This window comes from Nymphalis io, chromosome 9 (assembly GCF_905147045.1).
Source record: "Nymphalis io chromosome 9, ilAglIoxx1.1, whole genome shotgun sequence".
Lineage (NCBI taxonomy): Eukaryota > Metazoa > Arthropoda > Insecta > Lepidoptera > Nymphalidae > Nymphalis > Nymphalis io.
Window position 1 is genome coordinate 10,515,369 of NC_065896.1, and position 15,360 is coordinate 10,530,728.

General features: G+C 33.1%; 1 protein-coding gene across 2 annotated transcripts; it reads right to left on the bottom strand.

The window, feature by feature from the left end:
• Nucleotides 1–11,279: 11,279 nt before the first annotated feature.
• LOC126770628 (uncharacterized) lies at nucleotides 11,280–14,942 on the bottom strand. Of its 2 annotated transcripts, none has more exons than XM_050490123.1 (6): nucleotides 14,771–14,942; nucleotides 14,509–14,645; nucleotides 14,052–14,194; nucleotides 13,194–13,370; nucleotides 12,323–12,371; nucleotides 11,280–11,948 (listed from the first exon to the last, which is right to left on the bottom strand). In XM_050490123.1, exons 1-6 carry the CDS (start codon nucleotides 14,845–14,847, stop codon nucleotides 11,788–11,790), a joined length of 744 nt encoding a protein of 247 aa, XP_050346080.1. In that variant the 5' UTR covers nucleotides 14,848–14,942; the 3' UTR covers nucleotides 11,280–11,787. The 2 variants fall into 2 exon arrangements, with proteins under 2 accessions (XP_050346080.1, XP_050346079.1); XM_050490122.1 differs by having other exon boundaries at nucleotides 11,280–12,007; nucleotides 12,267–12,371.
• Nucleotides 14,943–15,360: the final 418 nt, after the last annotated feature.

A 15,360-nucleotide genomic window follows, 5' to 3' on the forward strand; every position in this document is an offset into this window, starting at 1 on the left:
AACATTTTATTTTACATTTCAATTCCTTCTTATTAAAACTCTATTTGCGTTGAATAATAATAATAATAATTCTACGTAACAATTAACAAACAGGAGGTTGGCTGGTAGTCCTTGGTAGCAGATGATAGATACCCTATTTCCTGTTTCTGTACCCATTACAACGTGTATGCAAAATTTCATGATTATCATTTGAGTTAAGAAGTAATAGTGTAACAAACAAATCACTTTGACATTTATAAAATTAGTTAGGTTGAAAAATCAATTAACGTTAGCTAATATGACGTGAAGGTTAAACGAATTAGAAGTTTTTGTAGGAATTCGGAAAACGTACAAAATATATCTTATTAGTGTGGCGGATTAATTTATAATAATATACTTTAATAGTTTGACGTAAAGTAATAAATAAATTCGTAGGTCTATGGTTGGCTTATAAGGCCGCAGATCCAGAGATCCAGGGTTCACATACAGAGTTCTGTTCTATAAAAATATGTATGCATTTCTTTGTCGAGAAATCCTCAGTACCAGCCTGGAGTCCAAAGTGCTAATTGCTTACAATCTAGGGTCTTAGAAAGCACGTAAATCTTTCTGCACCTAATATCGACTTATGAGAGGGAGAAGAAGAGAGTGCGCCTATGTTTGTGTACACTGTATGTTCCGCGCGGTTGACTAGCCTCTCTTGAAAATATTGGCCGGGACCAAGATCCGTCAGGAGGACTTCCTTACAATAATATAAAAAAACTACAAGTCTTTACTCGATAATAACGTAAATAATAATTTTGCTTGTTACAAACAGACGATCGTAGTAGTCTGAGGTCTAAGAAATCTTAGGGTAACATGAATCTGTCAGTAAAGTGTACTTTGGCCTCGCTTAGACATTACGAAAACTTAATTGTGAAATAAGAATTTGCTTCACATAATAAAAAAAAAATCAAGATCAAACTATTCTTCATTCTAGTTGCCTGTATAAGTAATTTTGAATGGTCATGTTACAGGATTAAATAAATAGCAACCACCAGCAGTAATATAGTTTCTACCGAGTAGAATCAGTAACAAACTCAGTAGTTACGATGTATCAGCTACGATTATTGCTAAGTTGATATAGGAAAAATACTTTGTTATGAACACAATATGATCTAATGTTACCTGGAAAAGTTCAACCACAGAAAACTTAACGTAATAAGTAATAACAATGTTAGTAAACTGTACTCGTATGGGTAATTACAAGCTAGGTACCTACTCGCCCAGCTTTGCGCGGGTGGAATAAAGGTATACATATAACGTTTATGTCGTAATACGAGTACATATAACTATTGCTTTACGTGGTGCAGTCGGCGTGATTCAGCCAATTTACACAAAACCTTATTGACACCTAAACCTTCCTTAACTATCATTCCGTCCAACGCCAAAACCTTATAAAAATTCTTTCGGTAGTTTTAAGTTTATCGCATTCAAACAGCCACACAGTCGCGGCAGGTGATTTGTTTCATAATATACTGATTAATGGTAATCTTTTATAAATGATAAGACTGAGCTTAGAGAATTTGCGTATTTTTGTGAATCCATTCTCCTTATATGGCTGTGATGTTCTAAGCCAAACCCATATATATACAAAGTCAAATCATAAATGACACACAGGTCACTGAGTCCTCTATGAAGCGTAGGTTAAAGAGTACAATACAGGATCGGTATCCAAGTTCAAATTATATTCGTTACATAAAGGTCATTCAATATTTATTTATTATTTTCATAATAAGAGATACAGAATATATAACGTATAAATAAAAATGTTGCCATAAAAAAGAACAAATAACATGAAACGAATAATGAATTGATACTTTTGGCGTAAGCTTAACATAGTTTTAGCGCAATATATAATTCAAACTCAAAGATTATCCAATGCATATTTTCAGCCAAGTTTCATGTAATGAAAGTGGTATTCAAGGTCAAAATACTATAGGGAATCTTAACTTCATATGTAAAACTCTTACAGTAACAGCCTGTTAATGTCCCAATAAGCTCCAAACCTTCTCCTCAAAAAGAGGAGAGGAGGCCTTTAGCCCAGCAGTGGGACATTCATAGGCTGTTACGGATTACGGAATGTCCCACTGCTGGGCTAAGGCCTCCTCTCCCTTTTGAGGAGAAGGTTTGGATCTTATTCCACCACGCTACTCCAATGCGGGTTGGTAGAATACACATGTGGCATAATTTCAATGAAATTAGACACATGCAGGTTTCCTCACGATGTTTTCCTTCACCGTCAAGCACGAGATGAATTATAATCACAAATTAAGCACATGAAAATTCAGTGGTGCTTGCCCGGGTTTGAACCCACGATCGTCAGTTAAGATTCACGCGTTCTAACCACTAGGCCAAAAAAAAAAAAAACTCTTACAGTTTTATAATTACTAAATTACAAATGCGTTTACCCATTTTATTATAAAATTCCGGTATTTTTTACCCACATTTAAAATACTAATATAATATCAAAATATTCACAACAGAAAAAACAAAATGGGCTTAGACATTTAATACGTTACTTAAACTGACTCAATTAGTGTTTAACTTACAACAAAATAATATCTAATTTATTTAAATCTATTTAATAATATAATTTAAACCTATTAAGCAATTATCAATTTCGTCTTTTCGTTATTAAACGCAACAAATTTATTAGTGATTAGCGATTCACCCGCAGCTTCGCACGCGTTATAATCGAAAATCCAGTTGAAGGGGATAAATAGGCCAAAATATGTTAATTATGTCATATTTTAGTTGTAATAAAGCGTAAAGAAGTAATAAATATTCACAACAAACATAACTTGATAAATATATATTTACAACAAAGAGTATTTATGATACTCTAGTATTTTTTTTAAAGTTTTGGTCAAGTATTAACTTGCTAGACCAATTTTATTTAAGAGGGATAAATAACAAAAAAAAATGAGGTTTGATTTTTTCTTATACCTTATATAGAAAAATTATCATTGCAATAAATATTTTGAGTGTGGTCTGGCAAACAGTTGTGTCGTGAATAAGGATGCCAGATCAATGGTTTTTTATTTATGTAACATCCAAAAGGTAATAAAGTGTATTTTTGTACTTGTATTTTTTGGCCAGCCTTTAATCGGCTGATCGTAGACTATACAGTCTTTATTTATAATACAACAACAGTCCACTCAACTACTTATATAACTTTGACTTAACTTCCAAAATACCAGACAACTTTGCCGACATTCGAGCGCCATTTTAAAGCGAATCCATAATTAATACCATAGTTTATTTTAGATATCGACCAATGATGCTGTTAATCCAAGATCGGAGTTGTTTATTTGACAATTTGGTTTCTCTGTACTAATTAAAATCTTAAAGTGTTTATCCCACTACTAAAGCCACAAAATGCTTTAAATATATAATAGTCGAAAGCACAAAGCATAAAAGATATCTTTAAAGTAACTATATATGCATAAATCAGGTAATTAAAAATGACCCAGGTAGGTATAGACAGGTTTCGGTGCCTCCATCTGTGACAAAAAAAATCGATAGGATACATAATTAGGCTTAGAAATTATCTCTGAGCCAAAATATAACACACCAGTACACTGCTGTATGGCTTCAGATTTAAATTGTGTACTTACTCTTTCGGCTATATCGAATTGGTTAAAATATAAAAACGTATATTGCCTTCTAAACTGATTACTTTAAAAAAGTGCCTAAAATTACTTAATTACAGCATTGATTCGTTATAAATATTAACATCCATAAACAAGAAAACAAAACTACTACTCAATATTATTCAATTATTTACGTATACAACACAAAGAGACGAGATGACAGAAAAGCTGAGATGGTCCAGAGGCTAAGCAGGTAAATCTTAACCGAAGATTGCGGGTTCAAGAACCCGGCAATCACCATCGAGTTTTGTTTTCATTTTCTTTTTCTGATGAAATACTGTTTCTTGTGACATGACCATCAATCCGTGTTGAAACAGCATATTGGGTCCAAACCGTTTTCACTCCTTCTCATACATGCCGAACACATATTTATTCATTAAAAAATATTTCTAAAAGAAACCACTCAAACATTCACCGAAAAGACAATAATAAACTTCAATTTCCAGTAGCTGCGAATTAGAACTATCGCCTATGATCAAATAATATTACATTTGAACGAGTCACTTATGTAATAATGTGTCTATGACCGTTGAAGAGTGTCATCGTATGGAGCTAATCTTGAGTGAAGAATCAGTTCACACAAGAATAGAAGTAACATACTAAAAACATTGCAAACCAGCCTGTATTATTTACAAATATTTCGTATTATCTTAAAAAAACAATAATACAAGAAGGTTTAATACGAGTACTAAGTCTTCAGTTGGGGGACCAACGGAAGACACTGTAAAGGCCAGTAGGCCCAACAGAATACAATACAGACAAAAGGAATAAAGTGCTATATGCATAAATCAGCTAATCCGCTGTAATGGTGACATTATTTCATATCAGGACTTTATATAGTACGAATTGCAGATCGCGTAGTAAGTTGGTCGACACTCGACTATACGCTTATCAGTTCCCTCTATGTTATCTCGATACGGCTGTCACTGTTTACGAACGCTTTATACCCGTAACAAAAGCAAACATTACTTTACCAGTATTTATTTATCTTTACATCTTTTGTATTGTACATTAGAATTAAAATTACAATATCTATTCTTAGGTTGTTTTACAAAACTCCTCATAAATTCCAATACATTTAAATATTTAGGAAGTTAACTGTTTTTGTTCGTTCCGAATTTGAACACGTGACAAAATACTTAGTTAAATATAATATACAGATAAAAAATAATTACTTTTAAGCCCTGGTCGCATGTGATGATGATGACGATCTGACATTTCTCATAATAATTATAACATTCCAAGAATACACGCATCAAAATAGTATATCACCATTTCGGGTGAGTAATGAAGTGAGTGCTTACAGAAATACAACTGCGTGGACAACCTAAAAGATCTAAAATGTTACATTCTGTGTAATTGCAATTTGATAGATACTCGCTTACTCACACTTTAAACATGAACTCAACAACATGGAGTATTGATGTTTAACGATAAAATAATTGATGGGTGGGTGGTACCCGCCTTGACGGACATAAATATAGCCCTACCGGGTTAAACACACGTTTATTCTTTCTCAAACTCCAACTTGTATAGCTAATTAACATATATAATGCATTATATATAAGCAACAGGATAATCGAGTCAGTGAATTAAAATTGTTTTCACACAAAACTTTCTTATTATTATTAAACAATTTTATTGCACACTCACAAGGAAAAAAAGACAACAACAAGTAAAAAAAAGAAAAAGAAAAGCTCAATAAAAACCATGCTATATAAACATAATTGCGGACCTAAACATGATGCACTCAAAGGGCGGTCTTATCACTCAAGTAGTGATCTCTTCCAGACAATCCTGCATTAAGATACTTGCAGCACCTAACGGGCGAGTGCATTATACATACATATACATATATATATACAAATGTATACAATACATACACAAATATACATATACACATAAATACATATATCAATTTATAATACAAAAATTTATTCCTTTACGTTCCTTCAGAAATGGTGGTGTAAATGGGTGAAATAGAATTGTTATATAGTTATTGCGTTGGAAAACGAAGCTCAACACCACACCAAACAAGTTGGCAATGTTTATACACCCGGTAAGGGCTCGCCCAAGGGTGGATCCTTGGGCGAGCCCTTAAAGCCATCAGTCCTGCGCCTGAACTCATTCCGGCCAAGTCGAATTATCCAGTTTTCGGATTATAATGGTGAAGGAATAGTATGTGCACTTATGTTGGCACACACACTTATGTACTAAAATAAAAAAAAATGTCCTGCGCAGTTGGTTAATCTCCGGGGACCTTATCATAATCATCGTGAACAGCTACGGCTGTGCAATAAAGTAAGGTAAGTAACAGTCTTTGCCTGGTTTTTCCTTATGCTTCGAATTCAAAGTACATTCAACTCCGGCGAAGTGATAAACGAGAAATTGCATTTATCAACACAATATTTAATATACGTTCTCAGGTAAGTCCATTAAAATATGCCTTTTACTAGGTTGTATTTTAATGGAATTTTTCATCTTTTTATACAACGCTATGTTAATGCTATTGCAATAAATCTGATGTGACTGAAACACTAACAACATACAGTACGCATTATTATATATGTTAGAAGACAGTTGTGCAAATTCCTTTTTTTTTTATTTATAATTGATCGGTTTTATTAAGATGCGTATTACTAAATCGATTGTAATAATCAAAAAAGAAACAAGTACAAATATGTTGGTATTCCAGAATTCATCGTCATCATAACTTGTCTTTTTTTATCAAGTGGAAAAACCCTTTTAACGATTTTATCGTTTCTACCTACAATCAACATTTATTTTCATGCAATGATTCAACAACAACAAGGCTGTATTAATATTCTTAAAGTAAATTAGACACAGTTTCATTGGAAAACAAAGAAAAATAATATAATTAAAATTTGAGTGAATTAAATAAAAAATATATTGAAATGCTTTTTTGTCACGCTAACGTGTAATTTCTTGATAAATTGTTTGGACAATCAACTGCAGCAATATTAAGATACACATACCTTGCCCGCGGATCGCCCGCATATATTATTTCTTTACGGAATCATCACTTAAGAAGTCAAGACAAATATATAAGCATTTTTATTAATTTATCATACTTTTTCAACAGCGCCTAACTGATATCTCAATAAAAGCATTTCTATTTAACCATGGCTTTGTCTTTATGTAATCAGTCAGTTATGCTTTTATAATAATTATATAAAGGTACTTGAAACTATAATCTCAATGAATAAAACATACCTAATAAAAAATACCTTATCAATTAAATATAAACTTAAAACTAAATAAAATACTCCATTTCAAATTAAAGTAAATTAAGATAACAATGATTTAAGAATTAAATTGTATGGCGGTTTTGTCCAAATTGTAACAAAGAGATTTCAGTTTTTACAGTATTCGGTCAAGTTAATCCGTTTACGACAAATATTTCACTCATTTTTACTTTTTGTTTTTACTTTTAACAGAAATAACATATAAGCCTATCTGTCACTCAAGTTATTCAGGCACTATATTAGGCACACTAATTTTGGCTATTGTAACTAATTTTAGGGACTAGCCAATTATTCATGAGGTATAATGAAATCATGTGCGCTAACACCAATAACTTCTCTAACACCTCTTAATGTAATCTGATGGGATAACAAACCGATTAGAAAACGCCTTAGTTGTCTATACCTAACGGGATGGACTCTTTCTCGATATAGCGCTTTTTCGCTTCGCTTATTCCTGGTCATTCCATTCTTATAGAAGTGTTTTACGGTATTTCGGTAATTCCCTGAAACTATTCGATACTACTAGCAAGGACATGTCTCGTTGGATTTCACAATCTTTTTGGATTTGGATCTGTCGTTGTAGCCTCACAAGATATCGAACAATTTCCCTGCGATAGTCTGCGAGACCTAAGTGTACGCCGTAGGGGGCAATCGATCGCTCGACACTAATAACCAGACAAACGATAAAGTTGAAGCATAGTAAAAATAAAATAAATTATTTTTTCTAGAATTTCAAAACATTTTGAATCTTTTTAGTAATTGGGCATAGTAGACTATCATAGTAAATACGGGATCAACCCGTAGGTGTTATGAGAACCTGCAAGGGAAATTTGGGAAATGTTCGTGTTAGGCGCATTATCATCCATCAGCACTACTAATATCTCAACTATCAATGGCAGCGCGAAACTATTTCATCAGCAAAAACATTCCCAGCGACCTTGCCTTTAGGCAAAGGTAAAAGTCAGCAAAATTTCATGATCGTGAAACATAGTACCAAAACTATATAATTGAGAAAGGAATACTTTTAAACAAATAAATTAAAGTATCTGCTAATATACAATAAAAGAAAATAAGCCATGACTATCGCTTTAAGTAAAGCTAGATTAATACGATTAAATTAAATTATTACGCTATGAGAAAAATGTTCAGATTCTTCGTTGTATTAAACGTTCTTTTGAGTTCTTTTGAGGTCTGAGGCGTTTATTTCCGAATCCGTGGTAAATTTATCACTATTATCATTCAATAAATAAGTGTAACACTTCGGGTAAAGATATATTGAATAAAGGTTTTAGACTTTTGAGTTTGTTTATAGTCTATATTTACCTATAAAAAAAACAGCCGCGGTATTAAAAAAAAGTTTGGTAAAGAATATATCTGACTAGAATCTACGGTAAAATATTAATGTACTTGGTTTTAAAAAGACTAATAATTAAACAAAAATACTTTACGCATTCTATAAATCACTTAAATTATATATACCCAAGGCAAAGAGGGATAGTGTTATATTATCGGCATAAAATAAAAAACGCGAATTACTCAACCTAAATGATTTTTTAATATTTAATGTTTTATAATAATATTTTTAGATTATTATTAAATAAATTAACCATTTCCCACTTATATCATTATAGCACGCATAACACATTTTTTTACGCTAATTATTATTCTTAATATTCTTAATTGGTATAAAATTAAGTCTAGAAAATAATGCCGTAAAAAATTAAATAATTAAAGCTTCATAAATGAATATTAAAATTCCTAAATATGGGTGTAGACAAAATAGATTTTTAAAATCCACTTTGTTTTAATTCGTGGGATTTTTAAGTAATAATTTTATTGTATTCAATCTATTAATAGCTAAGTTTTGGCTGCGCTAAGCATAAAGTGTAATGAACAGACACTTTATATAAATTATTATTTTACTAAATACAGTGCCGAATTTATGCCTAGGCTTACAAGACACTAGCATATAGACCCCGTCAGCCGACTACATATGGGTGAATTTTTAATATCGCATACCCCCAATGCAAAAGTATCTCCCATTCAGGTAGGCCTTAGCATAATGATCTATTTTAATTTAAAAGTTTCTATATATAATATAATATATACGTAAATAAAACGGAATGACTTATATAAAATTAAATAACTTATTTCGAGCGCCTTTATAGAACAATGCTAGAAACACTAATTTGACCCATATACCTATAATCGATTTACAAGTATGCCAGTCGCCAGATGTAGCATTTTATAGTTGATTTATTTAACTCGGTGTTTATGTAAATCTAAGAACAATTATAAACGATATTTAAAGTAAAGTAACAGCCTGTTAAGGTCCCACGGCTGGGCTAAGGCCTCATTCCACCACGCTGCTTCATTGCGTGTTGGTGGATACACATGTGGCAGATTTCCATTAGACACATGCAGCACAATAAAAACACCTGACGATGTTGTCCTTCGCCGCCAAGCACGAGAAGAATTGTAAACACAAAATAAGCACACGAAAATTCAGTGGTATTTGCCCGAGCTTGAACCCACAATCTTGGCTGTAAGTAATGCACATTTAGGACAAGATAAGTAATTCACATTAGCTCATAACACGTTTATGATAAGGTTATTAAATTGCATTATGTACTATTACTATGTTTGAAATATTTGACTAAAATAAGTCAGTATTTTAATTTTAGGATAAGGCAATAAAAATACCCATATCACATGCATATCATAATATATACCTACTTGAATAAATAACTTTAAAAACGAATACATTATTAAGTGCTTTTTATACACGCCCATCTCTAGTTAAGAGTACCTTACCAACTCAATACAATAATAAATACTGTGGCAACGATTTCCATGTTGCAAGAAAAGTTTGGATTGTAAATTGTAATGAAGAGAACGCGTTTTAGCATCCTGTTGAAGCACAGGTGACAAATTTTATGCATTAACCAAATCGCAATGAATGATCAGAATATGTAACAAGTAGCACAGAGTTGGCGAAAGGGAAATAATCTACGTCTGCATCACCTCGTTGGTCTAGGGGCTAAATGTAAGGCCACAGACCCGGAGGTCCTGGGTTCAATTCCCAATCAGGTCAGGCCAGTAAAAAGTTATTGAGTTTTTCTGTCCGGAGCCCGGAAACTAGAAGTTTGAAGTGAGTACACCCCCGTGCCTCGGAAAGCCAAAAAAAGTTGGTCCTGCGCTTGAACTCTTGTCGGTCGTGCCGATATGCCATCCCATCTCTCATAACCCATGAGAGTTAGGCAATAGAGAGTGGACCTATGTTTGTGCAGACACTTGTGCACTAGTTCACAAGTCCTGCACAGTTGGCTAATTTCTTTTGAGATTGGCCGTCGTGGCCGAAATCGGTCCGGAGGACATTTTTGTTCTTACAACACTTTCGTTCTATTTTTCTCACGATATAAAGCTTATGGCTACATTTTCTTTACGTGAAAAACCACACCTATTGCATGTTATCCATATCATTCATATGTACCTACTTTAAATATATATTTGTTTCTTCAATCTCAATGCAGTCGCTGCAGCGCTGTTGAGACTAGAGGACTACTCGTATTAATTATCATATTATTGTTAGAAGAACTATGCGATATTACTCAATCAATTTGTCACATAATACATACCTAAGAATAATTTTATGGATTTACTAATATAATTTTACAATAGTCATAACCAAATTGGTCATGCTTATGAACGATATGAACCTAATTATAAATCGAGACTAAATATTTTTGAGAAAAGGTAAAAATACGATGATAGAAATTAGTACGTTGCTATTATAATTCAAGAGATTTATGACCTGAGAACACTCAGCGCCATCTATTGGAACACAAAAGAACGTCGTAAAAAGGATATAAATATTATTAATTTCGAATGATAAATTAATTTATTAATCTGTTGTCTATTTATATTAGTATTATAAAAAAAAAGCGAATGGTTTTTCATAATTGTTTTATTACACGTTTTTATATTTTGTAGTGCAATCTGCATTCGTTTGAACTGAACTATTAGTATTTTTTTTTCTTAATTCAGCTCTGTTACAGCGTTTTTAAAAGTGAATAACTTAAGAAGACGAAATAGGGGATGAAATTTTAAGGCTCTGCCAATCTTGTTGTACGTCATTTTTTAAGTTAGAAATCTTCTTTAGCTTCTATTGTATGAACAGATAAAACATCATGCGTCTGGTGACTGGTAGGTAGCTGATTTATTTAAGACAAATTGAAAAAAAAAGTTATTCCTTTATATAATTAGTATTGTTGACATTAATTAAATAATAAGTTATCCATAGACAAGCGAGTCAGTCTTATGCATTGTATTAAAACGTGTCTTATGTTTTAATCATTTATTCAAAAAACTTACAATATGTACATAATCAACATTCGATAACACCACATCTTGTCACCACAGTTCTCTGCACTTGAGTAACTCCACATTGACAAAGCTTAGAAAAACAATAGTATGTAAATCATATAGTTTTTAATAATATAGTATTAAAAAATATTTATAGAACTACGCAACAAGTTATATTACACAAACATAATGCGGCAGTATGTACGCACTATGCAACCGCACCCTGCGTGCGTGTCGCGTAGTGCGTATTCACACACAAGTCGCATATTGACAAAACCGGATTTTCAGTCTCAGAACCGGACATTCAGGTGGCGAACTCAGGAAGAACACTTCACGACTGACGCTTAATCGATATAGAAATATCAAATAAAGATATGTATAATTATCGATATATATATAACTTTACTAGAACAACATAACTTTGTGCGCTGTTCAGAAGCTTTGTCTCTATGAAGTATGATCTCATACGATGCTCAGTGCTCAGTTCACCCACTAATGTCACGTTCGCCGCGCCCGCTCTTGTGGGCGCGTCTTCCGGCCGGCGGCCTCCTCCAGGCGGCGCTGCTTCTTGAGCGCGCGGTAGGCCGCCACCACGTCGACGCGCACGCGCTCGCGCCGCTCCAGCTCGGCCGCGTCCCCCGCGCCGCCCGCGCCGCCCGCACCGCCTGCCAGCATCGACGTCAGCAGCAGGTCACGTCGCCCCGCCTGAAAGAGATACGTTAATTTACGTTCCCGCCCAGTCGATATAGAAACGGATAGGATGGGTCCCCTATCAGTTTCAATATCGACGACAGGCGACAAACGGGGAGCCAAAAGCTATTCGTTTTCGCGTGTTGCTTGCAATTTGCAAACAAAGAGATTTTCGACGACAAATGTCATCTCTTTAATCAGTTATAAAGACAACAATGAAATTAAAAATATAAATCCAAAGCAAGCCTATGTTCAGTTCGGAGAAAATTCTTACCCTGGCGGGTGGCGGCGCCCGTCGCGGCGCGCTGAGCGCGGGCGGCGCGTGCGCCAGGTCGCCGAACTGCACGCGCTCGTACTGCACGTCCGGTCGCGCGGACTCCTGGAATAGCATACAGTAATTGCTTTTTATTGATTAATATTAATTCTTCTTACAGCTATTGTCGCATGTCACTATTAGGGTTATAGGGTAACACACAATTTTGCCACTTAATTTGTACCCAGCTACGTTGTGACAGGCAAGATTGCAATCAAGAGCAATTTCTTAAAGGGCTTCTGTTTGGAACAAGTTGTTTCAACATTTTCCACTCGTAGCCCCATCCATTTAAAACCCAAATAGGAGATAATAAGTAAATTTATCTTATTTTTAACAATGGTAGTTGCAGAGTTACCTCAACTATACAAAGTGCACTCTGCTATTTTATGATATTATTTAACATACTATTTTTAGAACTATGAAAATTGTAATAATCTTTTCTAAATTGAATTAATGATTGGTTGATCACAAAATAGTAAATGGGGTCTTTAAAAATAGAGTTAACATTTAGAACATTTTATATTTTTTCATAAATGGATCTCAACCAATGAATGTGGGTTCAAACCCGGGCAAGTACCTCTGAATTTTCATGTGCTTAATTTGTGTTTATGATTCAACTCGTGCTTTTCGGTGAAGGAAAACATCGTGAGGACACCTGCATGTGTCTAATTTCACCGAAATTCTGCCACATGTGTATTCTACCAAACCACATTGGAGCAGCGTGGTGGAATAAGCTCCAAACCTTCTCCTCAAAAAGGAGAGGAGGCCTTAGCCCAGGAGCGGGACATTTACAGGCTGTTACTGTTACTGTATATAAAATGAATATGTTGAAAATAGTAAACAATATTAATAAAATTAAGAGAAGAAATGTGCTATGGATATTATCACCTCAGCAATTTTTAATTTCTTAGCTTGCTTTTTTAAAGTAAGTTTCTGAGTTCGGGTAATCTTTGGCTCATCTTTCAGAGATGGATCCTTTTTCATGGCAGCTTTGTGTTTCCGCTGTCGCCGCTCACGTAGCGCCGCCATACGATCACCTTTTGTATCATCGACTTCAACGTCTTGCTAAAACATGAGAAATACATAATATAAACTATTTATTTGAAGGTCTAAGATTAAAATCAAATATGAAAGCTACTGTACAAACTATGACTGCATTTGAATGCCCTAAACAAATAATGGTAATGGACATTGGTAGAAATGTCCATTGGATAAACTCAGTTTTTGCTAGATTGATAAGATTCAATATTTAAATATTTTTTGTATTACTAATTACCGAATGATCCAAGTAAATTCTTTATAATAAATTAATATTAATCTAAATTTAATATTAATTTTAAGTAATTTAAGGCAACTACAGTTTTTCTATCCTAAAGAATATTATATATTTAATGTTTGATTGATGTTCAAGTACATAAAAAACCATAGTCATAGAGATTTTATAATGCAGGTTTCCATAATAATTTTAATTTTTAGAGCTTTCATCAGTATAAGAAATATAAATTTCTTGAATAGACATTCAACACCATTTTTATGGTGTTTTTTTGCCATAAATACACAAAAAGTTTTATTATATTTGTGTATACAGGTATTATATAGGTAATAAGCTCAAAATCAATATACAGCTACATTGACATAACAGTGAGAAACGTAAAGGTTACTTTTGCATTTATAATATTAATTCAAATAAAATAGAACATAATTGATTTCTGTTAAATTTACTTAATTCATAATCAATGCACTCACCGGATAATCTAGTTGTTCCATTGGATCATGCAATGCTCTCATAGTGCTATTAATGCGTAGAGAGAAGTCACGCCCAGACTCTCCCGGTAGCTTCTTCAAACGGGCTATGGGGTTTTTCCCAGCTTTGGAGACTCTCCCATCATCTAAGCAAAACAAACACAAATAAAATATTATAATTCACTCATATATGCCAGAATTCTTTTTTTGGCACAGATTTTAATAATTTTGAGTATATAGCAATGTTCATATAATTTTGTACATTCAGTTCCTACTTTCAGCACAAATAAGCCGCATGGGCAAATGACTAACTAAACTGGTATTAGATCTACAGTATCACAATTATAATATATTATAATTTTTATATAATATATTTGTTTTTCTATTATTTAACGTTTATGTGATACCAGTTTCAATCAATACAACACTTAAGCAGTTTGATGTTAGTTTTTATACAGACCTTTCAATGGTAAGTTCTTATTTTTCTTCTTTTTACTCTTTTGTTCTTTATTTTGAAAGGCAAACAGCTCTATTACAGATTTTGGGACTGGTTGATCGTCTGGATCTTTTGGTGGCGCATTAATTTTACCCTTTAGACTGAAACATATAGAAGAACGAATTATTATTGCACATCATAAAAGGTAATCTAAAAGTATAATGAAAATAAATTTAGTCAAGTTTATATAGACATGTGTACACATAAATGCAAATTAAGATGTTACCTTTGCAAGCGTCTTGCTTGTTGTACTAAAGGGTCTTTAACCCCACGATGTTTTTTAGAGGGTATTTTGCGACCCATTTTAACTGATCATTCGGAATTTAATATTAATTTATAATGTACTTTGTTTTTAAAATGTGAGATCTTTTTTGGTTAAGTACCTTTATTTGTATCTGCCAATGTCATTGTGACATATATCATTTTGAGTTTATTACACAGGTGGCAGGTTATAGAAGAAAGAACAACATCTAATCCATATTAAATATTAAAACTGGTTCGTTTTTTGATTTAATAATTCCGAATCTACTATTCATAATATTTTTTCAAAACAAAACTAAATTAATATATTCCCGTAACATACTCGTTAGTTATATATAATAGTTATAATATATAATAGTTAATAATATTAATTTTTATATTAAATTAATAGATAACCTTAAAAACTAAGTATATAATAAATCATTAGGTACCGTGTATGGAGAGTGGAGGTAGCCTTCCATATTACCGTGGTTCGACTGCAATAATCTCATAGACTAAATATAAAATAAATCAAATAGTTGGCGCTGCTGGATTTAAAAGAAAGCGTTAATACTT

Bases quoted from the DNA above. Each gene is read 5' to 3' on its own strand.
- LOC126770628 (XM_050490122.1), bottom strand. From the start codon at position 14,847: ATGGGTCGCAAAATACCCTCTAAAAAACATCGTGGGGTTAAAGACCCT. The intron at 14,195-14,508 runs GTCTGTATAAAA...TGTTTTGCTTAG, and splicing joins TAAGAACTTACCATTGAAAG to ATGATGGGAGAGTCTCCAAA. The intron at 12,372-13,193 runs GTGATAATATCC...ATGCTATTCCAG, and splicing joins AGAAATTAAAAATTGCTGAG to GAGTCCGCGCGACCGGACGT.